Source organism: Scatophagus argus, chromosome 15 (genome assembly GCF_020382885.2).
Source record: "Scatophagus argus isolate fScaArg1 chromosome 15, fScaArg1.pri, whole genome shotgun sequence".
Classification (NCBI taxonomy): domain Eukaryota; kingdom Metazoa; phylum Chordata; class Actinopteri; family Scatophagidae; genus Scatophagus; species Scatophagus argus.
In genome coordinates this window covers 10631000-10655470 of record NC_058507.1, presented here as the reverse complement: position 1 = coordinate 10655470, position 24471 = coordinate 10631000, and the positions used below count along the sequence as shown (strand labels likewise).

The window sequence follows — 24471 nt, the reverse complement described above, 5'->3', positions numbered from 1 at the left end:
CATATCCAAGGTCTCCAGCAGAGACATACAGAGACACAAGCGGGTCATGGGGGATGCTGATAGCTCTGTGAACTCAGCAGGTGGTTGAGCACAAGATGCGATAACTAGATGTTTTGGATGACAACAGTGGTGGAGCTGGTCTGTCCCTAATGTACCGTATTTGCTTAATAACACAGCGGGCAGCAGAGGTCTGGGTGTGATGAGGAGGAACCCCCCCCCCCCCACCCTCCATCAGAACCCCAGAGGAAGACATACAGACATGTCCCACATGCCCTCCAGGCCACATGACCCATGAAGGACAAGGCATAAAAAAGAATATTTCTCTGCACATCAAAGAAAGAAAGACAAAGACAGAAAGACAAAGAAAGAAAAAAGATTTCTCTTTGTTTTACTGAAAAAAATAATAGAGCACATTAGATTTTTCTCAGCTGCTCTTAATTGTGAAAACCGGTGCACACCAGACAGGCTTTTTGGCCTGGCATTGTCTTTCAGACATTATTGTTAAGGTGAAGCTTGCCAGCTGATGGTTGAGATTTATGCTTCATTGGCTTGCACGGTGCAGCGGGAGACATCACCCACAGGCAGATGTGCACAGCTCACCACTCTCTGCCACCTCTATAATTGACATCTGCATGTAAGAGAATGGCAGCGGCACCAGTCTGTGCCATGTTTCTGGGAAATAAGGCAGAGAATAAGCAGAGCACATCCTGAGAGGTTTGCATCAACTGTCTCTCTAATGCCTGTGAGTGCTCCAGCATTAATGGAACATATTATGCTGCAAATTATGGAATCATATACAGCAGCTGTTGATCCAATTTGGATGTGATGCTACAGCTAAAACAAGTCCCTCCAGGGAAGAGTGTCTAGTTTTGGTTGATATGGCAAGATTCTGATGTCTTCAGCTGGCGTCTGTGGTGCATTTCATGACTCTATGTAAAAATCCTCCATTACTTTAGAAAGGATAAATACAATGCCTCTGAGGATGGAAGTGCAGAACTAACTACAGTGGAATAATCGATAGAACAATGCGATCTGCAGAGGCATCTGAACAAGCCATTACATTCCAGTGATTAAATCTATAGAAGTGCATCCCGTTACTGGTTCAAATCTTGGGCTATTGGATTCATTCCGATATAACAAACTGTCACAGAGTTTGCTGATAACTTAATATTTCTTTTCCTTTTTTTTTTTTTTTTTTTTAGATAAATTGTGTTTTCCCAGGCTTTCAAGTCCTCTGTTTCCATAAACATCCACACAAACTCATTATTACAAAACTCCAAGTGATATATACTTTAAAAGCAGTTGCAGAAAACATAATGCCTTTTTCATATCTTTCCTTATTGCATATACACTGGACAAAATTAACTTCTACCTTCAACTGGGATTAAGTACAGCCACCGTAACTAATCAGATTTCTATAACAGAGAGAATTCATCGAGATTTACTGTGGGCTCCCCTCCATTTGGGGTTAATGAGTGTCTTCCACAGTCTCCTCATAGCTATTTCATACCTCGGGGATTTGAATAATTCCCATTGATAGTTTCAAAATCTCAAATGAGACAGGATTAATCAAAAGCGCAGAAAGTAAAGCTGATGAGGGTGAAGCGGCGCATGAGGATGAGGATGTTCAAATCACGAGGAAGGTGACTAGTTATACACAGTGGGCAACATATTCACATTATTTTAATGGCCGTTGGGGGCGTTTGGGATCTTTGACTAAAAACAGTGTAAGTAGCTTCACATCAGAGCATAATGATATTTAGAGCTCAAAATGTGCTTCTCCGCTTTAATCAAAGGACTCTTCTACATACTATAGCTGCCATTTTTAATAAAATGTGATGGTAGTTCATGGAATCACACCTTTTTTTCAGCCTAGTAAGGTTCAAATATGGGCTATTCATTATGGTGGTTCTTAGCTGGCAAGTGGCCTCTTTTTAGAGCCAGAAGAAAAAGCAATTCTTTGTCTATTTCTGCGTTGAAGAACTTCTAGCTGGATTGAAAGGTACATTTTCTGTCAAATATAAAGACAAGTTGAAGCAAACAAATCAAGTGACCATTGTGTTAAAATCATTAAATAACAACAAGTTGTATCTGGAAGCATTGTGCTAACCTTATCCTTGGTATGGTATGTGTATTTCAGACTGTTAAGAAAACCACCATTGTCTGTCTGGACACATGCATTCATTCATCTCAGACAAGTCAATGTCATTATTCACAGCAGGGCTGTTGAAAAGCAAGTAGAACTTGTGCACTTGCAGGGTGGTAGCCCTATGTGGTATGGGCAGTGGTATTTAAGTTCTCTGGGATGAATCATTTGCGTCAATTCAGTTACTGATGAGGCATGAATACATACGGTGAATTCTGTTCAGACGTGATTTATTTTAATTGTCACACTGGGACTCGCTATTACACTGCTGCAGAATGGGTCACTGCATTAGAAAATTAAAGCAGAGGCTTCAATTTGAAATCTATTTGTAAATTCTGGCCTGTGGGATAAAGATGTGCTGAGCGCATATAAATGCCCTCCCAGAGTGGCTTGAACTTCTACTAAACTGGCGAACAGTCACCTGGGTGCGTCGCTCCCTCCCAGGCGCCCTCCGCCACTGTGCTCACTCTGAGGGAACTCAAATTAAGCTGCACCGAAGGCACACGTCTTACATGAATGAGCGTGCGTTTGCGGTGTCTGGGGTGCGGCGCAGGGTATGAGGTCAGCAAGTGTGTGGCATGCCGGAGGCTACTTATGTTCTGGATTTCATGAGCCCCATTTCCATGGATCATTTAATACCTCCCCTTATCCACTTTTGGGTATATCAGTAGGCGTTGAGGCTAAGAGTTGCAGTTGGCAGTGATCCTTATAGCTCGGGACTTACGTTGTAGTTTGAAATTAAAGTTCCAAAACTATTGTGTTTTTACCCTAATTTTAAAAAAGGTTACTTTGTAATGTGAAAACAGTGTTATTGTTGATGTCAAGAACAGCTATTATCTTACTGTTTACAGTTTGTCAGTGTCAGTGTAGAGGGAAAATGTATGTCTAACTTTCCAACTAGTTTCAGACTGTTCCCAAAAGGCGTGCTCCCTGATGGCATGTCATATCTATTGGCAGACAAGCTAAGACCCCCAAAACCCTGTCTGACAGGTTAGAGTGCACAGAGTAGCTTACAAAACTGCTCTTTCACATGGCCTTTTGTCTTTTGTTGTCATCAGTGTCTTCCCTGCTTTGATGTCTTATACAGTTTGGGAACGCATTGTTCTCTATACTGGCTTTAAGGGAGAAACAGAGGTCATGGTTCTGTTCAGATTGTCTGGAAAATATGACTTTTTGGCTTTACAGCCAACTCTTTACTGCCATGTCTTGCATCTTTTGGCAGCATCAATATGGGAACTAATGATGAAAGAGCAGATCTGAATCTGAATGCGACCCAGATTGGCAGTAATATACTGAGAACCAAGACAGTCCTTTCAGTTTTAGTATGCAGAGGTGTGTATGAGTAACATTACATTAAGATTACAGATTAAATCGCAGCACAGTGAAAAAGCCCCATTTAGCATATATATTTGACTTTAAAGTAAACACTGAAACAAATAATTCTGAGCTCAGTCTGCAGTTCTCTGCAGATTTTAGGCAATTTTAGCAGCTTTGCTTGGTCTAACCCTATTGCCAGAAAAGAATGCTGATGTTGGATGAAACTGAAAAACCACTGATTGCATGGAATTGTGACATTTTTCTCACATCCATTGCCAGTGTTTTTAAAATTTATGCTTTCTAATATCTGTGCATAGAAGCAATATAAAGAAATAATGTAGATAAATATAACAGGATTTTACTTTTAAATGGAAAAATGAAAAAAAAACAACAACTGTGAAATGTTCTTCTATCCATAAAATCACATTTAGATAGTATGCTGTGCACACAGTGTATACCACCCTCAGATGCAGCACAGTTTAACTCTAAATTGATTGGTTGATTATTGTTTTCTTAGTCATAATTTTTTGACTGCCCTAAAACACAATGACACACCCAAAGTTCCTACTCAGTACTCAAGTAAAAGAATTAGAAGTAGAATCAGCAAGAAGTAGTATCAGCAATATATAAAGTAAAAAGTACTTATTCAGGTAAAATATTCCCTGTCAGTGTTTAACTAGTGGATATATGGCAGTTTTGGATTAATATTACTGCTGCATCAACGTGCATGTTACATTCTGCAGCAGTTTAAGGCTGAGTTAATTTTAACTGTGTTGGGTAGTTTAATCTACTACTTTAGTAAATGCACACTCGAGCACTGCTTCTGCAAGAACTTTTTTAACATTCATGAAAACAATAACCAGCCTTATTGAAAAGTATGTTTTATGTGCATAGAGGAAGACTGATCATTTCCATCACAGCACCTGCGCAGAGGAAAAGTACAATTTCTTTTATTCTGTGAGGACTTTGAATATCATTTTTTTAAATAGGCCTACATATTCTCTCTCTTCCAAAGCAGAAATCACTTGCTTCCAAATGGGCTTTTTTTTGATAATGATCAATCATGAGCAGAGTGAGCGGTGGGTCTGAAATAATGAGATCATATTTTCCTTTCATTCTACCTTTTCCTTCCAATGACAAAGTCAAGTTTAAGTAGAGAGAGAGGATGATAGATTAGTTGAGAGGGTCTCTGACAAGAGGGGGAGTAGAAGATAAAGAGAAAAAGAAACCAAGGAACAGCAGCTGTTCCATCAAGCTTGGATAAAAGTGCTGCGTAATGTGGCCCCCTTTTGAAATACCATATTACATCTAGATCCCCCATCGACATCTCTGCAAGCAAAGGAGGAAGTACAAATGAGATCATGACAATTGGAAAAATTCCCTGGAATGTCATTCAAATCTAAAAATAAAAAGCGAGGCAAATCAATTATCCAGTTTGTGGCCTACAAAACAGACTGTATGAAAGCACATGCAGAAAACAGTGCTGTAAGTAAGCATGTCAGGGCTTCTGAGGAATAGGAGGAATGATGGGCATGTGAATGTGTGTAAATCTTTCAAATGACATTTCATTATGTCTGTGATGTTCCCTCATAAAAACAGAAATCAGAGAACAGAATGTCAAAATTTACATTTACAAACATATCATACTGTTGATGCTTGGAGCACTTGATGTCAAACATCGCATCTTCCTGACAGACCTCGCACATGGCTGATGACGATGAAGAGACTGTCCATAGAGAGGACCTGTCTAAATAATTTAAGTCAAGTCTCATTTTGTTCATATTTTGTGGGAAAATTATGTTGTTTTTCAGAATGACAGTCAAAGTAGCCTGCCTACTTACTTTAAATAAGTTCAAGGAGATGAACTTAACTTGAGAAGATTGATATAAGTCACAAGCTGATTAGCTTAGCTTAGCACAAAGAAAGTCCAACTGTCTCCCGTGTCGCAGTCAATGACAGGATGTGTGAATATATGGTGACAGTTTTCTTTGATAGTTAGTTAGAATCACAGTTTGAAAACCTCTTATTCCAGAATATTTGTTTGCAGTGAATTTATAGACCCCCCCCCCCAAACACACACACAAAACATCTGAACATGAGGGCTTTAAAGCATTAAAAGCATTGGGAATTCATACATCTGCCATCCTACTTCTTATTGGAATGAACAATCTTACTACAACATCCATTTCTTGGGCTGGAAACAAGGTTTGAATGAATGTGTTTTGGTATTCCATGCTACAGGAACTCCCACATTACAAATCCTGTGATAGGTTCTCAAACAGTGCATAATACAGATGTGATATGTAGGTTGTAGATGTCCTGGTATGGAAGCAAAGCTGCCTGCATGATAATCAGTAATCCACTTTGCTCAGGCTCTGGCCTGCCCATTGACCCCTGCTGACCTTTTTGGAATTGATTTTGCGCTTGAACCCGAAGCAGGCACAAATTAAGTGAAGATATTAGTGGAAAGCGAGACAGAGCAGCAGAAGAGGAGAAAACAAAAAAGAGGGGTGAGAACAGAACAGCATTTTGGGTCTGTTGAAAGAAGGTATTTAGCCATGGGAAAGATAGATGGTTACAGTGACTTACTTTGATAGAACATCTGTAGGAAAGCAGGCAAAATGACGAGGGCCTTGTGAAAAGCTTAATGGCCTAATTTCCTGCCCAGCCCAGCAGAAATATCTGTCTGAAACTGACAGCTGATGAAAATGCACCAGGATTTGATTTTCTCCCAAGTGGAGAACAAGTTAAGGCCTATCTCTCACTCTGTAAAGTCCCGCAGGCAATACTCTGTGTGTGTGTGTGCGTCTGTAACAGGAAAGACAGAAATTGTGGCCGTAACTGCTTCCTCCTCGGGGCTAATGACAAATTTAGTGATAATCGTCATGTTTTAATTGATGTTTCCGCACCACTGACTCAAACCACAGGTGGATTGCATCAGGGGGATGAGAGATATGAGTAGTTTTGTATCTGCATGGCCCACAGTTCCCTTTATTGCACCGCCTTGCATCCGATCAGTCCAACACTCAAGGCTTTAGTGCACAGCGTAGGCGGCCCACCTCTGGGACAGTGCAACCTGCTCACAGTAACTGCATGAGGTAGATGGTACATGCTGTCCCCTCTCCACGGCGCCACTGTTGGACTGGGTAAAAAGCAGAGCTATACGTACAGCAAGCTGTTTGACTGCCCGGCGGCCCCCCAGCGTGCTGCGCTATGGAGAGGACTAATGTATTTATAAACCCTCTCATATGTGCACTGGGAACAAATTAGAGACAAATGAGGCAGGATTCCTCTGCTCGCCCCGGAAAGCCACGAAATTAGGGCAGCATCGTTTACAGCTAGCACCAGATCACAGCTGCAAACTAATGCAAAGTTAAAAATGCTTCTAGAAGTGTCTTTATAGTATATTGTGCAATACTTTACTTTCTAAGTGCTACATCATCACAAGCTGAATGCTTTAAACTAAAATTGTTTGCGGATTCATATTACATTATTTTTCCTTTTATTGTATTATCTCTTAGAAAGCACCTCTTTGATGATCATCAAATCATCACTATGCAAGACTGTTTAAGCTCCACAGGGCTCAGTTTATGTTTAATCTAACAATATTAGTGGATTTATCCACTAAGTTGGGCTAGAAAACAAGAAAAGGCAGCATAATTACAAAGATAAAGGAAAGTTCTCAACACATGGCACACGTTCATGAGTGTCCCAAAGGGACCCACAGAAGCAACGGTATGTGTCCTATCTGTCCTCCATGAATGTACAAAGAAAGAGAAGAGGGTGTAGGAAAAATGTAGTCGTGTTTCCATAACTTTTGGGGACATCATATAGACTTACATTCATTTCCTGGAGGCTTAACCACAACCTAACCATAACAATAAATATTACTTTCATAATCCTAACCCTTACCTTAACCTAATCCTGACTTCATCCTAACCTTAAAGCAAGTCCTCACCCTAATATTTAATGATTTACGTCGTGGAGATTTGCACTTTGTGGCCATAAGTAAGGCGGGTCCTCACAGTGTGACTGTGAAAGCAGATTTTTGTCCCCACAACTACAAGAACATGCATCCACGCACACGCACACACACACAGACATGCAGTCTGTGGCGTTAGTTAGTATAGGAAAACATCTGTTAGCTGACTGCTCTGGCTGTTTTGCTGCAGATATCACAGAAAAACTCCAGCAGTCATGTTCAGTCTGAACACATGTTTGGAGGCCTTGTATATTCTATTAGCTGAAACGACACTGTTTGGTGTTTAGAGTTTTCTACTCATGTTTTCCTTTCTTCTCTGCTTCCTGTATTTCATACCTCTATTAGCTGGCCTCAGTTCCACTTTGTCATTTGAGGCTTTCATCTGTATTTCTTTCTGTTAAATTCATGCTTTATTAGCATTCAATGACAACATGTTAGTCACTGGTGCCCAAAGTCTGGCATAAGCTGTAGCTGTTGAAACAGTATTCTCCCCTGAAATTATTATAATGTCCTTACTTTTCCTAACTATTCTATATTGATAAAAGTATTGGGACACCTAATCATTACATTGTATCCTATCCACATAGACATTAATGTGAAGATTTTTCTGCGGGAATTTTTGCACATTCATGCAGTAGAGCATTTGTGAGGTCAGACACTGATGTTGAATGAAAAGACCTGGCTCACAGTCTCCGTTCCAGTTCATTCCAAAGGTGTTTGATGGGGTTGAGGTCAGTGTTCTGTGCGGGGCAGTCCAGCTCTTCCACACCAAACTCATACCAACCATGTCTTTATGGAGCTTTGCTTTGTGCACTGCGGCACAGTTGTGCTGGACTAGAAAAGGGCCAAAGTTGGAAGCATAGCATTGTCCAAAATGTCTTGGTATGCTGAAGCATTAAGATTTCCTTTCACTGGAAGTAAGGGGCCGAGTCCGAGCCCTGAAAAACAACCCCTGTACAAATACTTCTGTCAATATAGTGTGTTTGACGTGTTGATTTGGTATAACAGATCCATGTACATTTTAAAAACATGCCAAACAAGGAAATTTTGGTCGTTTTGATACTTTTTTTTCCTACAATATAGTGGCTTTAGTTTATTTTGTCAAGAAACATTTGTATCAAAAAAAAGTCTTCAAAGTGAATGTCACATTTTCAATAGTTCACTTCCAGACACACACAGTGTCTGCTCAGCAACAAACAACAAACTCTCTATATATGTAAATCAGATCGATAGGATATCCATACAAACGGCCTGCAGCTGTGTGTTGCCATCAAGCAGCTCACCTAATGTAATAAGGAACATCAATAGTTGATTTTCAAACCTAGTGGTGCAGAGAAAGAAAACGAGGATGATGAGATTAGCGCAGCTTGGCTCCAACGTCGAGCTCCATTTTATAAACAGTCACAATTAACACAGACTGTCATTATACAGGGGACGATGAGATGAGTTGGGGAGAGCAGATTAATAACTTCACTGCATGAGTCAAACTCTGGAGCACTACAAAGACACACTCATATTTGTTTCTCGGAGTCAACACTGACATGTGGACGTCTGGATATGATAATTAATCATCATAAGCTGAGCTCTCACATGCTTAAGACAGAAGGTGGTCTGCAGCAGCTTACACGTCTATTGTATGTTGCTCCTCAGACAGGTGTAATAATGCAGATGGACAATCGCCCACACTGTAAGATAACAAAGAATTAGCAGGTGTGCCCTGCAGCAAAAATGCCTCCATTAACAGTACATCCTGGGCTGTGTTCCCTGAGGTGGATTAAGCCTGGTCTTAACGAATTATGGTTTTACTAGGAACAGAAATGGTTTTTATGAAGTAAGTCATTTCAGTTGAGGAACACTTTAAGTTCCCAATCAGAATGTATTTGAGGTAATGTGCTTTAGTATTTATTTATTTATTTATTTTTGCAGTAATGTAAGTGACATGGATGAGAAAGAATAAATCTGTCCAGTGCATCCTGGGTTTCCCTCATGTGTGCGGTACAAACAAAACTCGGTCAAGTCTGCCCTATCCTGCCCATTCCCCATCAGCTCTCCCTCACTAACTAATCACCCTCCCTTTCCTCTTTCTTAATCTCTCTTTTCTCTAACCTACAAAGTACCTGAGCAGTAACTAGCTGGAGCACCTGATACCATAATATCTACTTAACATTACTGCAAAATATAAATATATAAACGCTGTCCCATAAAAATATATGTAAACAGGATAGCAATTCAATAAGAATACACAAAACTTATGACTGCACAATTATGTTTAAACCTGTGCCTAAACAATTATATTTACATAGTTTACTCTTACAATGAATAGTTTCAATTAATGTAACTAATTGTTGTTTACTTTCTTAAGGCAGTGTTTACTGTGGCACCTGATTTTGATTCAGTTTGATTCAGACAGACAGACAGATGGATTTCAAGAAAAAAGGCTGTACACACTTCCCAAGTCATAGCCTTCATTGCCAAAATGAACATAATCTAAAACAAACATTTGTAATACTCACTAGTTATAATAGCTATAACGTAAGGGTGCACAGAGAGTTAATTTTCACAGATATTAACACAGTAGCTATAAAATGAAAGTTTATCTAAATGCTGTATTCACCCTATTCAGTATACGAACTGTTATTTTAAGACATGATACGTGAAGCTGCCATCTCTGTGTCAAAAATAACAAAAGGCTCACACATTTAGACGTGGATAATAAGTCTACGACTGCTTTCATGTTTCACTTCCACTCCTTGCTTCAGCGCACTTTCAGACAAAGCAGAGTGTATACTCATAGCTCTCGCTTCCTGCACAGCCAGGGGCTGTGTTTGGAGTGTTTTACTAGAGCATCTGAAGGAGATGAAGCTCTCAGGTCTTCCCTCACTCTGTCTCTCTCTCTCTCTCTCAGTTGCATTGCATTAGTCAGTGCATGGTGAATCAGCCGTTTGTCACTGACACAGTAAGAGCCTACCAGTGGCTTTTATAGGCACCAGGTGAACCAATAAAAAACCTCAGCTTTGGTATCCTCAGGCCAACAGAATGGCAGTTCATCTACTAACAGCAAGTGCATGAAAAGAGCTCTGTTAAACATCATACCTGAAGGTTTTTTTTTTTTTTTGCATCTTATTTCATAAATCCTCCCCAAGACTCCCACTCCAGCCGATGACATATACATTAAAAATTACTCTTAACAGGAAAACACATGCATAGAGACTTTAAAAAGAACCCTGCGAGCAGAGACAGAGAATAAACTTCATTTAAAAGTAAATATGTGTTTACAGGGCTGTGAGTTAGTGGCCTAGCAGGTTACAGAAGCATTGTCTGCTCTAATTGTGTTTGGTAATGTGTTTTTGAAGCACCATTATTGCTATTCATGGTATTCAAGCGGGAGCAAATGGCTCTTCCTGCACATGGACACATAATTGAGGAGCCTCAGGAAGATTACCGCGGTGAAGAAAATAAAACAGGGCTGAAAAGAAAAAGACAGTTTTGGTAAAAAGGATGAAGCAACAGCCAGAAAAATCAGGGAGGAGAGAGAGCAGGGCAGCGAGAGACAAAATATGTTTGGAAAGTGTTCAACCACATGTCTCCAATTCATAATTAACTTTTTAGAACCTTCACAAAGCAACGGGAGTGGGGCTAGTGCCAGCAGAGCTATTCCTTTTCACTGGCAGATGTGACTCTGCTGTGTTTTATTATGTTTATTTACATGTTTTCTCAGTGCCAGCCGTACATGAGGTAGTCTGAGGAAACACATGTTGCCAGAGGGCCGACAAGCACACACTTTGTCTGCAGGAGAAATGCAGCCATCCGTACATATGAGACATTTGTATAGCTGAATGGATGCTCTCTTGGACAGGACAATCAAGCTGTTTATTTCTGAAAACAATATTTGTCTTAGTCAGTTGTTGCCCCTTGTATTTGAATGAAACATTTAGAAAAGCAGAATGTTATTAAGCAATCTATTTCTGGATTAATTGCAACACCTTAGGCAGCCATCAAGTAAGTTAGGTATGTGACTAATAAAACACTAATTGTGCAAATTAGATGTTGTGGATCTCTCACTGAGTTGGGCAATCATCACCCACCACCGTATATGGTTAGTAACTCATTGTTTAGCACTGCTGGTTAATGATGTTGACCCATTAAGGTTTTGAACACATCACATGCTGCTCTGTGGAGGGGAAGTGGTGAATCACGAACCACCAGTGGCAAACAGTAGCTCTGAAACACATTTCGAATTTATAGTGTATTAATGTTGCATCTTATTTTTGACTAAAAAGGAGAATTAAATCATTTCTCAAGGCCAGTTATATCTCTCATGTCCTGAGGTCTCCATTCTAATCACTGACCAGTGGATGTTGAGTGGCGGGCACATGGCCCTTGTTAATCCTTTCCCTTTCTTTGCAATAAATTATGCATCAGAAAAAGCTTTTTCCACCTCAATGGCTGTGTCCCTTAATCCCTGGCTCCTAAAACCTGTTTAATCTGAACTAAGTCATTAAAACAGTAAAGGGATATCACAAAGGACTTTCGAGCCAATTGGCTTAACGGTAACGTGATTAGATCATTGATCTCTCGGCAAAGCCTTGGGCTTCCAGGTGCGAAATGACTATTTAATGAAATCAGAGAAATCTCGTTACTAGAAAATTACTGATCAAAGTTAAGACCAGGTGACTGGGGTGGCATTGGTATCCATGTATCTGGGCAAAGGTATTTATTCTCCAGATCCCCTCTTGACATTACCAAGAATGCATGGGGCCGGAATGAGAGATCGTATACTTAATCCCTTACCAGCCCCTATCCATACCTCTATGCATCTTTAACAGGGATTGTTGCTTTAAGCTTCGATAGTGATCATCATTGAGCACCCCCCCGACCCCATGCACAAAAAGGAAGTGGTAATATCAGTATATCCTGATTAATGTGAGTGCCATCTCACAGATCCCCTTCAATTGTGTTTTTTTGTCCTGTATAGTCTGCCGAGTCTACTGAAACAAGATAACAGCTTTGACGATATCAGCTTGACGTCTGTTAATACCTAAAATACACCTAGCTGGCCTTGTAGTTATCAAGCATGAATGAGCTCTGAAAATCTGTGGAACCTCACTTCAACACGCAGATGATGAGGAACTAGCATGCCGCTGCAAATATATCAGAAAATTTATGCACAACTCCGCCTCACCTGATGTGTAATAACACCTGACATCACTCAGAGGATTACGATTGTCCTCTCTCATTGCTAGAAATAAATAATTATATCACTGAAGACCTCTTTTCTAATTAATGGGAAGAGATGAAATATCACTTAATTTCAAATTTAATTATGAGCCATAACGTTTCCTTCACTGGACTGCCTGCTAATGCCGTGCAGTTTCCTGCTGCTGATGAATGCGCTGTGTATTAAAAACATTTACAGTTCCCTGGACCGCACGTGAAATTTCTGAACATTCTGTTGGAGGTGAAAAATACCAGGAGACCCACAAACACACACACACACACACACACAACCATGGTCATTATATACACACAGCAGACCGCCATCAGGACTGCACAAGATAAAAAAGGTTAATAAACATTTGGTAATGAAAATTAATGATACAAATCATACACAAGCCCTGACACACTTTTCCCTGTTTAATTGCAATGGTTGAGACGCACTCATTTTAATTACCTATACTGCAGCAATGATGTCTTTCAGTGTCAGGCTCCAAAGTTGTCCCTGTGCATATCACTACAGATGAGCATTTAAGGCTATTATCATAACCATGACAAAGGTATTGACTTCCACCCTCAGATGAGTTTTGCTTATGCAATAAGAACTGCCATTAATTGGGGTAATGAGGCTTGCATACTGACTTTCACCACCACTTTTGGTCTCAATCATATAGTGATGATTTTGCATAAAAGGGGACTGGCTGGAGTCCCATTTGAGGTCATTAGTAATGCATGCTTGTCATTTGGCTTTGCTTTAAACGGAGAACACTTGAAACAGTTTACCAGATTCTTTATAAACCTGAAGAAAAGCTTGGACAATACTTTGGTAAATATCCCCAAATCTTTATGATGGTGTCGTCATGATTTATTTTTCTTTGAAGAACACAGTCTCAACAATAAACTTTGATGTGAATGTAAATGCTTTGCTTTATTAAACAGCACAAATTGACATATGCACCTTATTCAGCAAGGTTGCAAGATGGCAATCAGTGATCAATAGAACTGACAAATGTGCTTTAAAATGAATTAGCAGCCAGACACACACACACACACACACACACACACACACACTGAAAACAGATTAATTTGGTCCAAGTTGGAACTCCACAAAGGCTGAAACTAAACTGTTTACCAACGACTGTCTGGGATCATCTCTAGGGACCGAGCAAAAACGCACAAATTGCAACTTGCTGATTTAGCACTATGTTGTAAAATAATAAAAAAAATTACAGGAGGCCTGCTGCTGGCTATATTTTGATGATGGGTTTTGAATAATGCAAATATGATAAATTACCCAACATGTAGCATTTTGCTAATTAATTATAATTAATCACGTTGAAGTTTTCAGAGGTGTAGTCAGGGATAATGTTGTCTGTTTGATGTATTGCCCATATGAGTCTCAGCATGTGAATCAACCCCTGTCTCTGGGCAGGAGCTTAGACTGGTCCCCACATCTGCGGTTTGTGTTTGCGTGTTTCATCGAATGCGTCCTCCTCATTCTACTCCACAGATGGGATTTCATTTTAATTGACAGTTACCCCAATCCATTTGTCAAGATGACAAGCCAAAGGAGGGGGACTGTTGAGGAGCACCGCGAATGTACCCAGCGAGGTATAGAGGTGGAAGTCTTTCATTTTCGTGTGTTTCCTTCTGTCTATTCACGTGTTTGTCAGTATGTCTTTCTCAAGTTTTTTCTGACGGGCCCTTGATAGATCAATTTTGCCATCAGACTGCAGCATCATGCATTTCTCGGACTGTGCATTTGTGCGCTTGTTTGTGAGCGCAGGGTGCATAGCCTGCAGATCCATTGATCTCAAGCTTTCTGTGTGAAGTCTGGCCTTTGTCTACCAGATCTACCTCTCCTGCCGTCTTTCTTTTCGCTGTCATTCCCTGACACATGGCTCTGACACATCCTGAGTGTTGCACCAGTGGGAAAATAACACATATCTCTGACCTCTTGAACTCTCTCTTCTCAGAAAAGCCCTAGAGAAAGAATGCTTTAGCTGCCCACGCCTCTTTAAATGTCTACCAAGGGACAAGGCTATTGAGACAAGGGGGTAGAGAGACATTTCAAGACAGGTATAGATCTTCAGCTGGTGTCAGGTGTGGGTATCGTGCAAAACAGCCAAGGATTTATAGCATGCACACTTCATGTACTGTGCATAGACTGCAGAGGGGCGAGAGTAATGGACAGTGTTGTCAGCAGTTCTCTGGCTGGCTTTTTCCCTATGAGCTCTGTTCAGTGTTAAATCACAGACTGTATACAAAGCTGGTCAATTCTTTTCCGGGCCACTGCATTCAGTGTTTACTGTATCATGCTTAAGATCCTCAAACAAATTGACATGTGGAACACCTTTATTATATGTACAAGCCAGGACCAAAAGACTCCGTTAAATGGAAATGCTTTGTTAACATAAATACCCTCAGATGATGGTCTGTCACATGTCATATCAGGCCCTCATGAGGCCCGCTCAGTATTCTGCTCACACAGTAGGCGACAAATAGCCCTAAACACCCTGCGTCAGGCAATTTGAAAGCTGAAAGGGGGTTTGCATATGTGTGTGTGTGTGTGTGTGGGGTGGGGGGTGGTGATGGTGTTGCTGGGTTGGAGGGTGGTTCTGAACGGTCACATAATGTTGTCTTTGGATCAGCCCAAGGAAGCGATGTCACAGATCATTCACGGAGCCGGCGTTGTATACATTAAGAAAAAAGGGGAGGGGATTGGTGGAGGCCTCTCCACAGCAACAGAGGACAGCCTATGGAAAATGCCTCAGCTACCTAGCCAAGATGGTGATGTCATCAGAGTGAAACACACCATTTCTACATGCTGTCTCCTGCGCCGCGTGTGTGTGTGCGCAAGTGTCTGCTCCGGTGATTGTGTGCATGTGTTTCTGGTAGGATGTAAAATGAACACACACACACACACACACGCGCCTCCTACATGCTGCATCACCTTCAGGCCGTCCTCAGCTGTACCACAGGGATGTTACCTCTTCAATGATTCCCTCATGTATATTGAATGAACTGCAAAACAAGCTCATGTTCATGGGTGATTTATCTTGCGCAGGTGTGATAATGTCAATATATTGATTAATCAAGCAGTGATTGAGGGCCATATGCTCCACTGATGATTAATATTGATAACTATGTGCCACCCTGCACTTGACAATACAGATTTAATCACACACATCCGCGCTACAAAACACAAGGTTGAGTGTGTACGTGTGTTTAAGAATGTCTTACCATGTGTAACTGGTGACCTGAGGGATTACATCTCCCCCCCAAAGCTCCCACTCACATTGTGTACATGCAGTGGCGTATTGTATCACTGTGGGCAGCATCTTAAAGAAGTTTGAAAATGTGAGCAGCTTGCTCTTTATTCCCCGCTTTCTAATCCGTTTTGGACTCACAATGGTGCTTTACTCAACAATAGTAAAAGAAGTGAAAAGGAACAACTGCAAGCGTGGCCACAGCGTCTGAGCACTGATTTCATGCACAGGGAAGAAAGAAGAGACAGTGTGTGTGTGTGTGTGTGTGTTCATCTGCACATGTGCTTCTGTGAGTGTTGAGTGCAGTGAGGAGATGCCAGTCAGTTTGCATGAGGTCAACAGACTGTCCCCTGCTCCTTTTCCACATAACAGAGAAGTATGTAAGTCGTAGTGGTCAGAGTGCTGGCAACATGATAATCTAGTTAAAGCGAGCGTTTGAATGGCAGCATGCATGACAGGTTTCTGTTTAACAATATATCTCTTTAAGTCTCTGGTCCCTGTGTTGTCACAGCTGCTGAAAGTTGGCATGAGACTGGTAACAAAAGGGAGAACTAGGCTTCAGTGCATTGGCAACTAGGGCGTGAAAAAAAACATTTGGTTAGACACAAGCTGTCAGGCTGCTTTTTTTTTTTTTTTTAATTTATCCACTGTAGAGTGTTTCAAAGAAAGATCTGGTGGTCTGAAGCACTAGCGTATCAAGATAAAAGGGCCAAAAAGTTAAACAAAACAAATGTATTCATATTACTTTTTAACTTAATAAGGTATTAATATGGCACTTACAAGTAGACAACTTGTTTACAACGTTCACTTTAAAACAGAACCAAATCATACTAAGGTATCCGAGGAGGTTCTGAGCTTCCGGCAGCCGTGACACCGTTCTGTTTTTCTCCCAGCACTTGGCCACAGACAGAGACTGGTGGCTGAGCTGATTTGTTGCGCTGCATTACGCTGACAGATCGAGTGATTGTTGACAAACAGCTCAACTCAATGCCAGCGCCGCCACGGTCATCGCCACTCCAGCGCCTGGCTGTTCACCGTTGTGCAGTGATTTGCTGGAGCTCCCCCGGATGACAACCATGCTTCATCCCTCACTTTCATTGCGCCATAAAAGGGTCCTCTGTGGTGCTGGATGCTGCTGTTTACTTGTTAGTCTTTGTCATCATTACGGTGTCACAGGCAGGATAAGCAGAATGGGAGACGGGGTGAGGGTGGAGACTGTGTAACCGCATCCGGGACAGGAGTCACCTAGGTCCACAAGAATCACATCATCTGTCCATTCATCTTCATACGTCTGAGTCCCAAATGGCAACTGAGCACTTGGTAACCCAGAGGGAAAGGACACAGGCCAGTGCCCAGAATAACATACATCTGATAAAGCTAAATCTTCATTGACAACCAGCTATGTGGCTGAAATGTGTTTTTGTTACACAACAAAGTGACTCTAAGCAATAAATAAAACTGTTCTGTCTGGATTTGTGTTTGCAGGAAAACTGGGAGTAATTCAGAAAGATATAAAAAGATTTCAACAGAAAAAGCTCTCAAAGTTACAAGAAGTCTTTGATCTAGAAAATGATTTGTATGCTCTGTGATCACACAGCAAACACCATGGGGTGTTTTGGGGATTTGTAAGTTTCCGAGTGTCTCTGCATATTTGTGCCTCTCTGTCGGTATTTGTGTGTATTTAAAGCCCTCTACAGATTTGCTCTGCTCTGCACCTGAAATAGAGGTTTCACCTGTGGATGAACCTGAGCTGAGATCTGTTTTTTGGGGTTGTGTGGGCTGCAGACAAACAGCGTCTCACATATTTCCCTGCCTGCAAAGAGGAGCGGATCCTTTAGGTCCTGCAGCAGTCTGCTCTGCTACTGGGATAACAAGGGGGCTCTGATCTCATTGCACCACGGCTCACTTTGCCGGGAAGGAGCAGGATGATGTAATGCTGTTTGCGCGGCACCAGCACACACTTATCAGATGTGCTACGAAAGAGGGTGGCTGAAGAACGGCTGCAGTAATAACACCTCCTCTATGATTTTATGAGGCATCATCATCTTTATCATAAGCATGATTACCGTAACAATCGTTATCGTACTCTCTCTTGCACATACAGCATACTTCTCTATATATCAATTTATACGACTTACTTAATTATTATTTATACGTTACTTACTTTGAGCTAAATTGGTTATTTTATTGTTAATTCAGTTGATGTGTTGAAATTACAGGGCAGGTTTGGGCAGCATGCTGTCATTTCACTTTGGAAGACTTTATTATTGATCACGAAGGTACCACAGAAAGGCAGCACAGCTGTAAATGTGTTGTGAAAATGCAGAGCATGTTCACCAGATATTCAGAGCGTGCAAAGCCATCTAAAGTTAAGAATGATGTGTTGGACAGTTTAATGGCAAATCACATATTCCATCCAGTTCACCTTCTACTGAAATGTATAAATTACCAAATTAATTGATTGCTTTTTACAGCAGCCTACAAAAGAGCCCATCCATTTACATTACCTTCATCTTTCCCCTTGCCACAGTACAAGACAGTCACCTCCAGAGAATCATACTACCTCAGTCCCGTATAATACTGGGGTGAGAATATTGTGCTGTGGATTTTATGCTAGGTAATTAAAGAGATCACTGTTTTATGTCCTAGGCAGGGATGGACCTTCCCTGATTCACAACCCTACACACTAAATTGGAATAGCCTTGTTCCTACTCTTGACTCCTCTAGTTTAATTGCCCTTTGTGTCCGGCTTATTTCTTTTCTAACTACCCTAATAAATGATACATTGAGTGCAGCATTCTTCTTGGGGGTATTAAAGGGCTATTGATGCACTGAAGCAAAGCATCGCACCTGTCAGAGTATGATGATGAGTGAGACTGCATCACCTGCCTCTGCCCTCTTACCTCACCTCCCTTTTAAATGGTCTTGGCGTAGTATAGCAGCATGACTGAACTTAGTAGCCTGCAGCTATAGGACCAGCTCTTGTCCTGTCCAGCCCTCCTTTCCTGTACGAGTGCCTCCGAGGTGAAGCATGTGTCAGGGGCCTGAGACGGAGCCAGAGAGCGGGAGATGAGTCAGATGAACACTTGTCAGGTGATGTCATCTCTGGTGAGCGCTGATGACCGGCCCCAGCTGTTTCGGTGCACTGAGGCACACTCTGCAGCACCTGTCTGAAAGCGTTTTAGCTCACACAACTGCAGCACAGAGCAGGCCCGCTACACACAGGACTTTCGTAACTCCCTTGTGATGGAGTCAACAGAGGTCAAACGCGGCAGACAGTACATCTCCATCAGAGCGTGGTTTCATACACTCAGTGTGGCTGAGAACAGGTTGTGGCATATAGGGAATATCATTTTTTCTAAGCGCACAGAGTGGATTATTTGTTCAGTTGTGTCTCACTACCCTCGAGCGTGAGTATATCTGATGACATCATGTCTGACACACACACTTATGGGTCACCCACATTATGCAAAGATGGAGTCACACAGTGTAACATCTACCTCAGGTTGTCCGATAACTTGCGTTCACACAGCAAAGTTGATTCTTATGCATAGTTTTTTGTAATAAATCCCCAGGGGGTGAATGGAAAAGCAGATACGTGCTGAGGAAAATGAAAATTTACTGATGATGAAATCAGCTGGATTGAACTGCACACATACACACACTCACACACACACAGCTCAGTACAATACACTACAACAAGGCAGCAGATCCTCTTTCACAGTAAATCAAGAAGTGTTTCACTGTAATAGCTGTACTTCGTAATAGCCATCGCAGTGGAATAACTCTGATTTAATCTGGCCAGCAATCAATATTTTTTGACTGCTATGATTGATGAGTATTAAGTAGGACTATTAACAGGGTGGAAAAAAAAGTGTCCAAGTCTGAGTCCCACTGACTGCCACTCGGTCAAAGCACTAATGTGAACAGGAATAATTTGTCAGCTAATTCACAAATAGGCTTAGAACTGTGGACATATTTTCTTAATGAATATGTGAATTACTTGTGCATTGATTTCTATTGTGTGGGAAAATGGGAACTGCATAAAGAACTGTCTGCACAGGCGCCTGCAGACACACTTCATTGACGTTTCACTTGGAGACTATGAGAAATATTGCATATGCTGAAACCAGCAGATTGTGTATTTAAAGCCTCTGGTGAATCAAGGGCACGGCAGTGACCCTTTTAGTAGTAGCCTGTCATACATTTAGCAGAGCAGGGGATCATTTCAAACTGTCCTCCATCACATTATGACAGATCTTAATTGACTACCGATACAGCTTTGCTGAGTTGACGGAAAAATCGGATTTTAATCTAATCACTGCAATATACCTGATTGGCTGCAAGCAACACTCCAGCATATTAAGACATTTGCATTGCAGAAATGGGTGAGAGGGCTTGTGAACAACTAAATCCTACAGATTGTAGATCAGGTTCCCAAATTAATTTATGATGGCTTTTATATCACATTATAGACACAGTCTGGATAAAGTGTCTCTCCATGCGCAGATTTAATGAATGCTAATCAATAGGGTTTTCTTATTTTATAATGTTCTTGTAGTTAGCCTCCAACACTTGAGGGTTTATTGAAAGCATGTCTCTGCTGCTGGAAAACTATCTTTCATACACTTTATAATGCAAACATTTGGAGAATGAGACAAGTTTGAAAGTTTAAAGAATTGAACTTCAGTTACCCTTTTCACTACGCTGTCCTCCAGCAGTCTTTCTTCAATACGCTTCTTTCTCGTTCTTGCTTTTCCTACCACACCGACACAATTTTCCGTCAGTCAGTCTTCCCTGGTTTATCACTGAACCACATCATTAAGAAGTGCCCCATGGATCCCTGTCTACACTGCACGTCGACTAGCTGCCGCTAGCTCCCTGGATAAAAAGCCCAAGGCTGAGCCGGCTGACATTCCCCTGCACAAAGGTAAATGATGGCACAGAGGATGGTGGTCCAGAGTCCCCTCAGTGGTCTTGGGGGAGAAGACAGAGAAGGAGAATGATGATAGATTGCATAGAGAGTGGGCTGAGCGGACGGATCAGGCCTCTCATACCCAAAGAGCACCATCTGCTGTCAGTTCGGGTGACTCATTCAACTGCGCTGACATGTGCATGTAAAGGAGCACGCTGAGAACACGTCAGACTGCCTTCAGGCAGACCGACAATGGGCTGAATATGAAAGAGAGAAACAGAGAGAGGAGGGTGTGGAGGGAGAGGACCGTGGAAAAGAGACAGGTGGGGTACAGAAAGCACCGTCTCTTTTATCTTCACAGAAAAATTTTGCATTCATCCAAACAAACAACTCAGAATTTTTTTTAATAATAAATGTTTGTTTTATTTTTTAACTGGTTTCTGATCATGTTTTTTGCTGCTTGCTGCTTTAAGTTGATTTGCTTCACCAGAACAGATTCAAAGAAAAATGCAAACTGAGAAAGGAACAGTGAAAAAATATCTTTGATACCTTTGATACAACTGACATTTTGGTACATGAAAGCAAAATTAAGCTGTTATAACGCACTGTAACATTAATATCTACCATGAGCTTTGAGTCTGAGCTCTTAACATTTCCCCTTCTATAAGAATATTCCATACAAATCCTTGCCAAGCAGCATGTGCTTGCCTTATACTGGCAATATTTCATCTGTAGAACTCCATGTCTGCTAGAGTGAAATAACAGGGCAGCTAAGGGGCAAGAAGCCAGTCTAGTGCTGGTATCAAATGACCGCGTCTGGCCCTCTTAAAACAATGAGCTGTTTATGGTCAGTTTTAACAAGCTAAAGTACTGCTTCATTCTCCTGAAAACCCACACTGCTTGGAGCATCGCAGAGGAAAGAAAAGCACTAGATGACTTTGTGTCATTGGAAAGGCCCCCGAGCTTATAAAACACATGATGCTGCCAGTTGGACATCTCTTTTTAAATATATAGGGATGACTACTGAGTGACACTACAGTACCAATCTTGTCATTCCTCATAAAGCTCCCTTAAAATATATAGTCCATCCAAACATTGACTTTTTTTATTTCTTAATAACGAAAAAAAAAAAATTCCCTAGAGGGGCCACAATTACACATTTCTGGGATGAGGTGTCAGTTCAGTATCAAAGCCGGGGTATTGTCATTTCCGATTTCATTTCATTGGTCCAGGGGAGCCTAACTGTCAATAAGGAGCAGCTGCATTGACACCTGTGACACTGCACTGGTTTGCCTTGGACTCCCAGTCTCTTGCTCTGCCCACTGGAGAGAATCACAAGCATGACTGTCTGGAGGAGTGATGGGGTGTGCCAATACTAAAAAGGTCGCAATTTATGAAAGGCCATGACATCAAAGAGCTGATCAATGGCTTCCATAGGCATCAAACACAGTGCTGAGATTGATTCTATAGGTGATATTGTTACTGGAGATCCACAGACGTGCTGAAAGTGTCAACAGGGGACGTATGCGCAAGTTCAAAACAGGCAATTCTAAAGGATTTGCGTCAGTCAGACTAGGTGGCTGGACAGTGATGGGAGACCCCACTGACCCCATGGGGTGATGCATGCTTGTCAGTGTGAGACAGGTTTAAAGTGCAGACTACAGGGGGAATATTATATTATGGTGAAGAGCCGTCTTGCTGGCCGACAGCAATCAAATAGCGTCTCGCTGCTAAGGCCATTTTATTACAGGACAGATGAATGAATGGGATTCTTATGAGATGATCCAGACAGGTCTACCCAAGGGGAGGTGGGGCACAACTCACTAGTATGCACACAAACACTCTTCCGAGCTTGGGTGTGACTTAGGAAGCCTGGGATCACCTAAAGATACCCTCATATCAGAATTCAGGGTTTGAAGCCTGGTTGTGGCTCTTTGGCTGAGGTTAGGATTTCACCTATATGTTAATAAAAGATCAGTTTGTGAAATACTAAATCCTTTTCCATCTTCATCTCATTCTGTCACGAAAACTATGGACAATTTGACCCCAGGTAGATGAATCGTATTTATTAAATTTGCTCACTATCCCGATTGTGATATTTTAAAGGCTTGATCTGTATTACAAATGCAAAAAAAAAGGGCATTTTGTTTATTTGTTGCATTTTTGCATTTCTTTATTTGTGACTTAAATGTTAACCATATGGATTCCTGTTGGAGGGAATTCATTGCCAGAACAAAAGACCAGGCACACTAATGCAGACAGACATTACTATACAGTATATGCGCCACAGCATACACAACTGCCACTACCTCCCTTTTGTGATCTGGAGATGTAGTTAGACCAGTGTCACTGTCTTTACAAAAACAGTGACAGAAACACTAAAACAATGTCTGGAATGGACAGGGAGACTGCAGGGCATCATGAATAAATAATAATACTCCAAAAGCAAGCACTCCTTTGAATTGTGATGTATTTGTCGACGCTTGCAGAAGCACAAGGATGAGGGCGTGGGGCTAGCCAGCAAGCAAGCAAATAAATAAATAAGTAACATGTTCAAAAAGTGCAAGCTGTTGTTAAGTCTGTGTGACATACAAGTGCTGTCCAGTGTTGCATTACCATAGCACTGCACCTTTAGGTCTGTTTTTCTTTCTCTCAGGACTCGCTTTGCTTTTTTTTGGTCTCAACAAATTCTGTTTCCTCAGATTTGTTTTATTATTTAACAGCATTTGGCACATAAATCAAAAGACTTGAGCGTGTAATACTTAAAAATAAAATAATACATTTGATTACCTTGACAGCTAACATTCTTAGCCATCAGCAGGATAGAAAATCTTTCATTTTTGATAAATTACAGAGTGATTATAAATAAATAAACAAGACTGATGATGTGGAATAAATCCAATTTACCATGCAGGAGATAATCAATACATTAACCTGGAATCCCATGCTAAAGCACCTTTAGCTGACAGTACAGTATGTGCTTGTTGACTTTAATTGCAGCAGTGTTGGATGCAGAAGCCGTGGGCAGACAATTGATAGTAGCCATTAGCAAATGATTAGGTGGACAGAGATGAACTCTCCCACATTGATTTGGCTGGCTTACATTTCCGACTTTTGCAGGAGAATAAATAAATTCACCAGCAAATCTATAATGCATGACTTTATATTCATAATTTCCAACAGAGAGGCTCCTTGGCTCCCTGCTTTCCATCGTGTACGCAGAGAGGCTGGCAGCTCGCTGAGATCAGGCGTCCACAGTGTCTGTTTTGTGCCAAATCATAACTGTTTATTCAGCCAAACACAGCATTATAAAAATGTATCGCTGTGAAGATTTATAATGAGACTGAGATTTTGAGTGAAACCACAGGCTTCCCTTCATACTGCTTTCTAGACATGCTGAAGCCTCCAACATATCAAAGATGTTCTTCATCATTTCCAATTATAGAGATATTGTCATTTGAGCCATCTGAACCACCAAGTCTAATTTGTTTACTTCAAGTGCCTTGGAAATCTCTTTAATGTTTGAAATGAGAGTCATATCCCATGGGTTTCCTATTGCCCTGAAAACAAATGACAGATTGCACAGGAGAAGTTCTAACATTTCACCAATAACAGACACATAGTACAT

General features: G+C 41.2%; 1 protein-coding gene across 3 annotated transcripts in view; it reads right to left on the bottom strand.

Moving 5' to 3' along the window:
- LOC124071739 (doublecortin domain-containing protein 2) overlaps positions 1–24471 on the bottom strand; it is a 190647-nt gene that overhangs the window by 75204 nt on the left and 90972 nt on the right. Inside the window, exon 10 of one of the 3 annotated variants that reach the window (XM_046412575.1) lies at positions 16785–17173. The exons of the other annotated variants lie outside the window; for them this stretch is intronic. Within the exon in view, the coding sequence (XP_046268531.1) occupies positions 17099–17173 (75 nt within the window). The 3' untranslated portion in view covers positions 16785–17098. Of the gene's footprint in view, positions 1–16784; positions 17174–24471 lie in introns of those variants that run through there. 3 annotated transcript variants of the gene reach the window in all.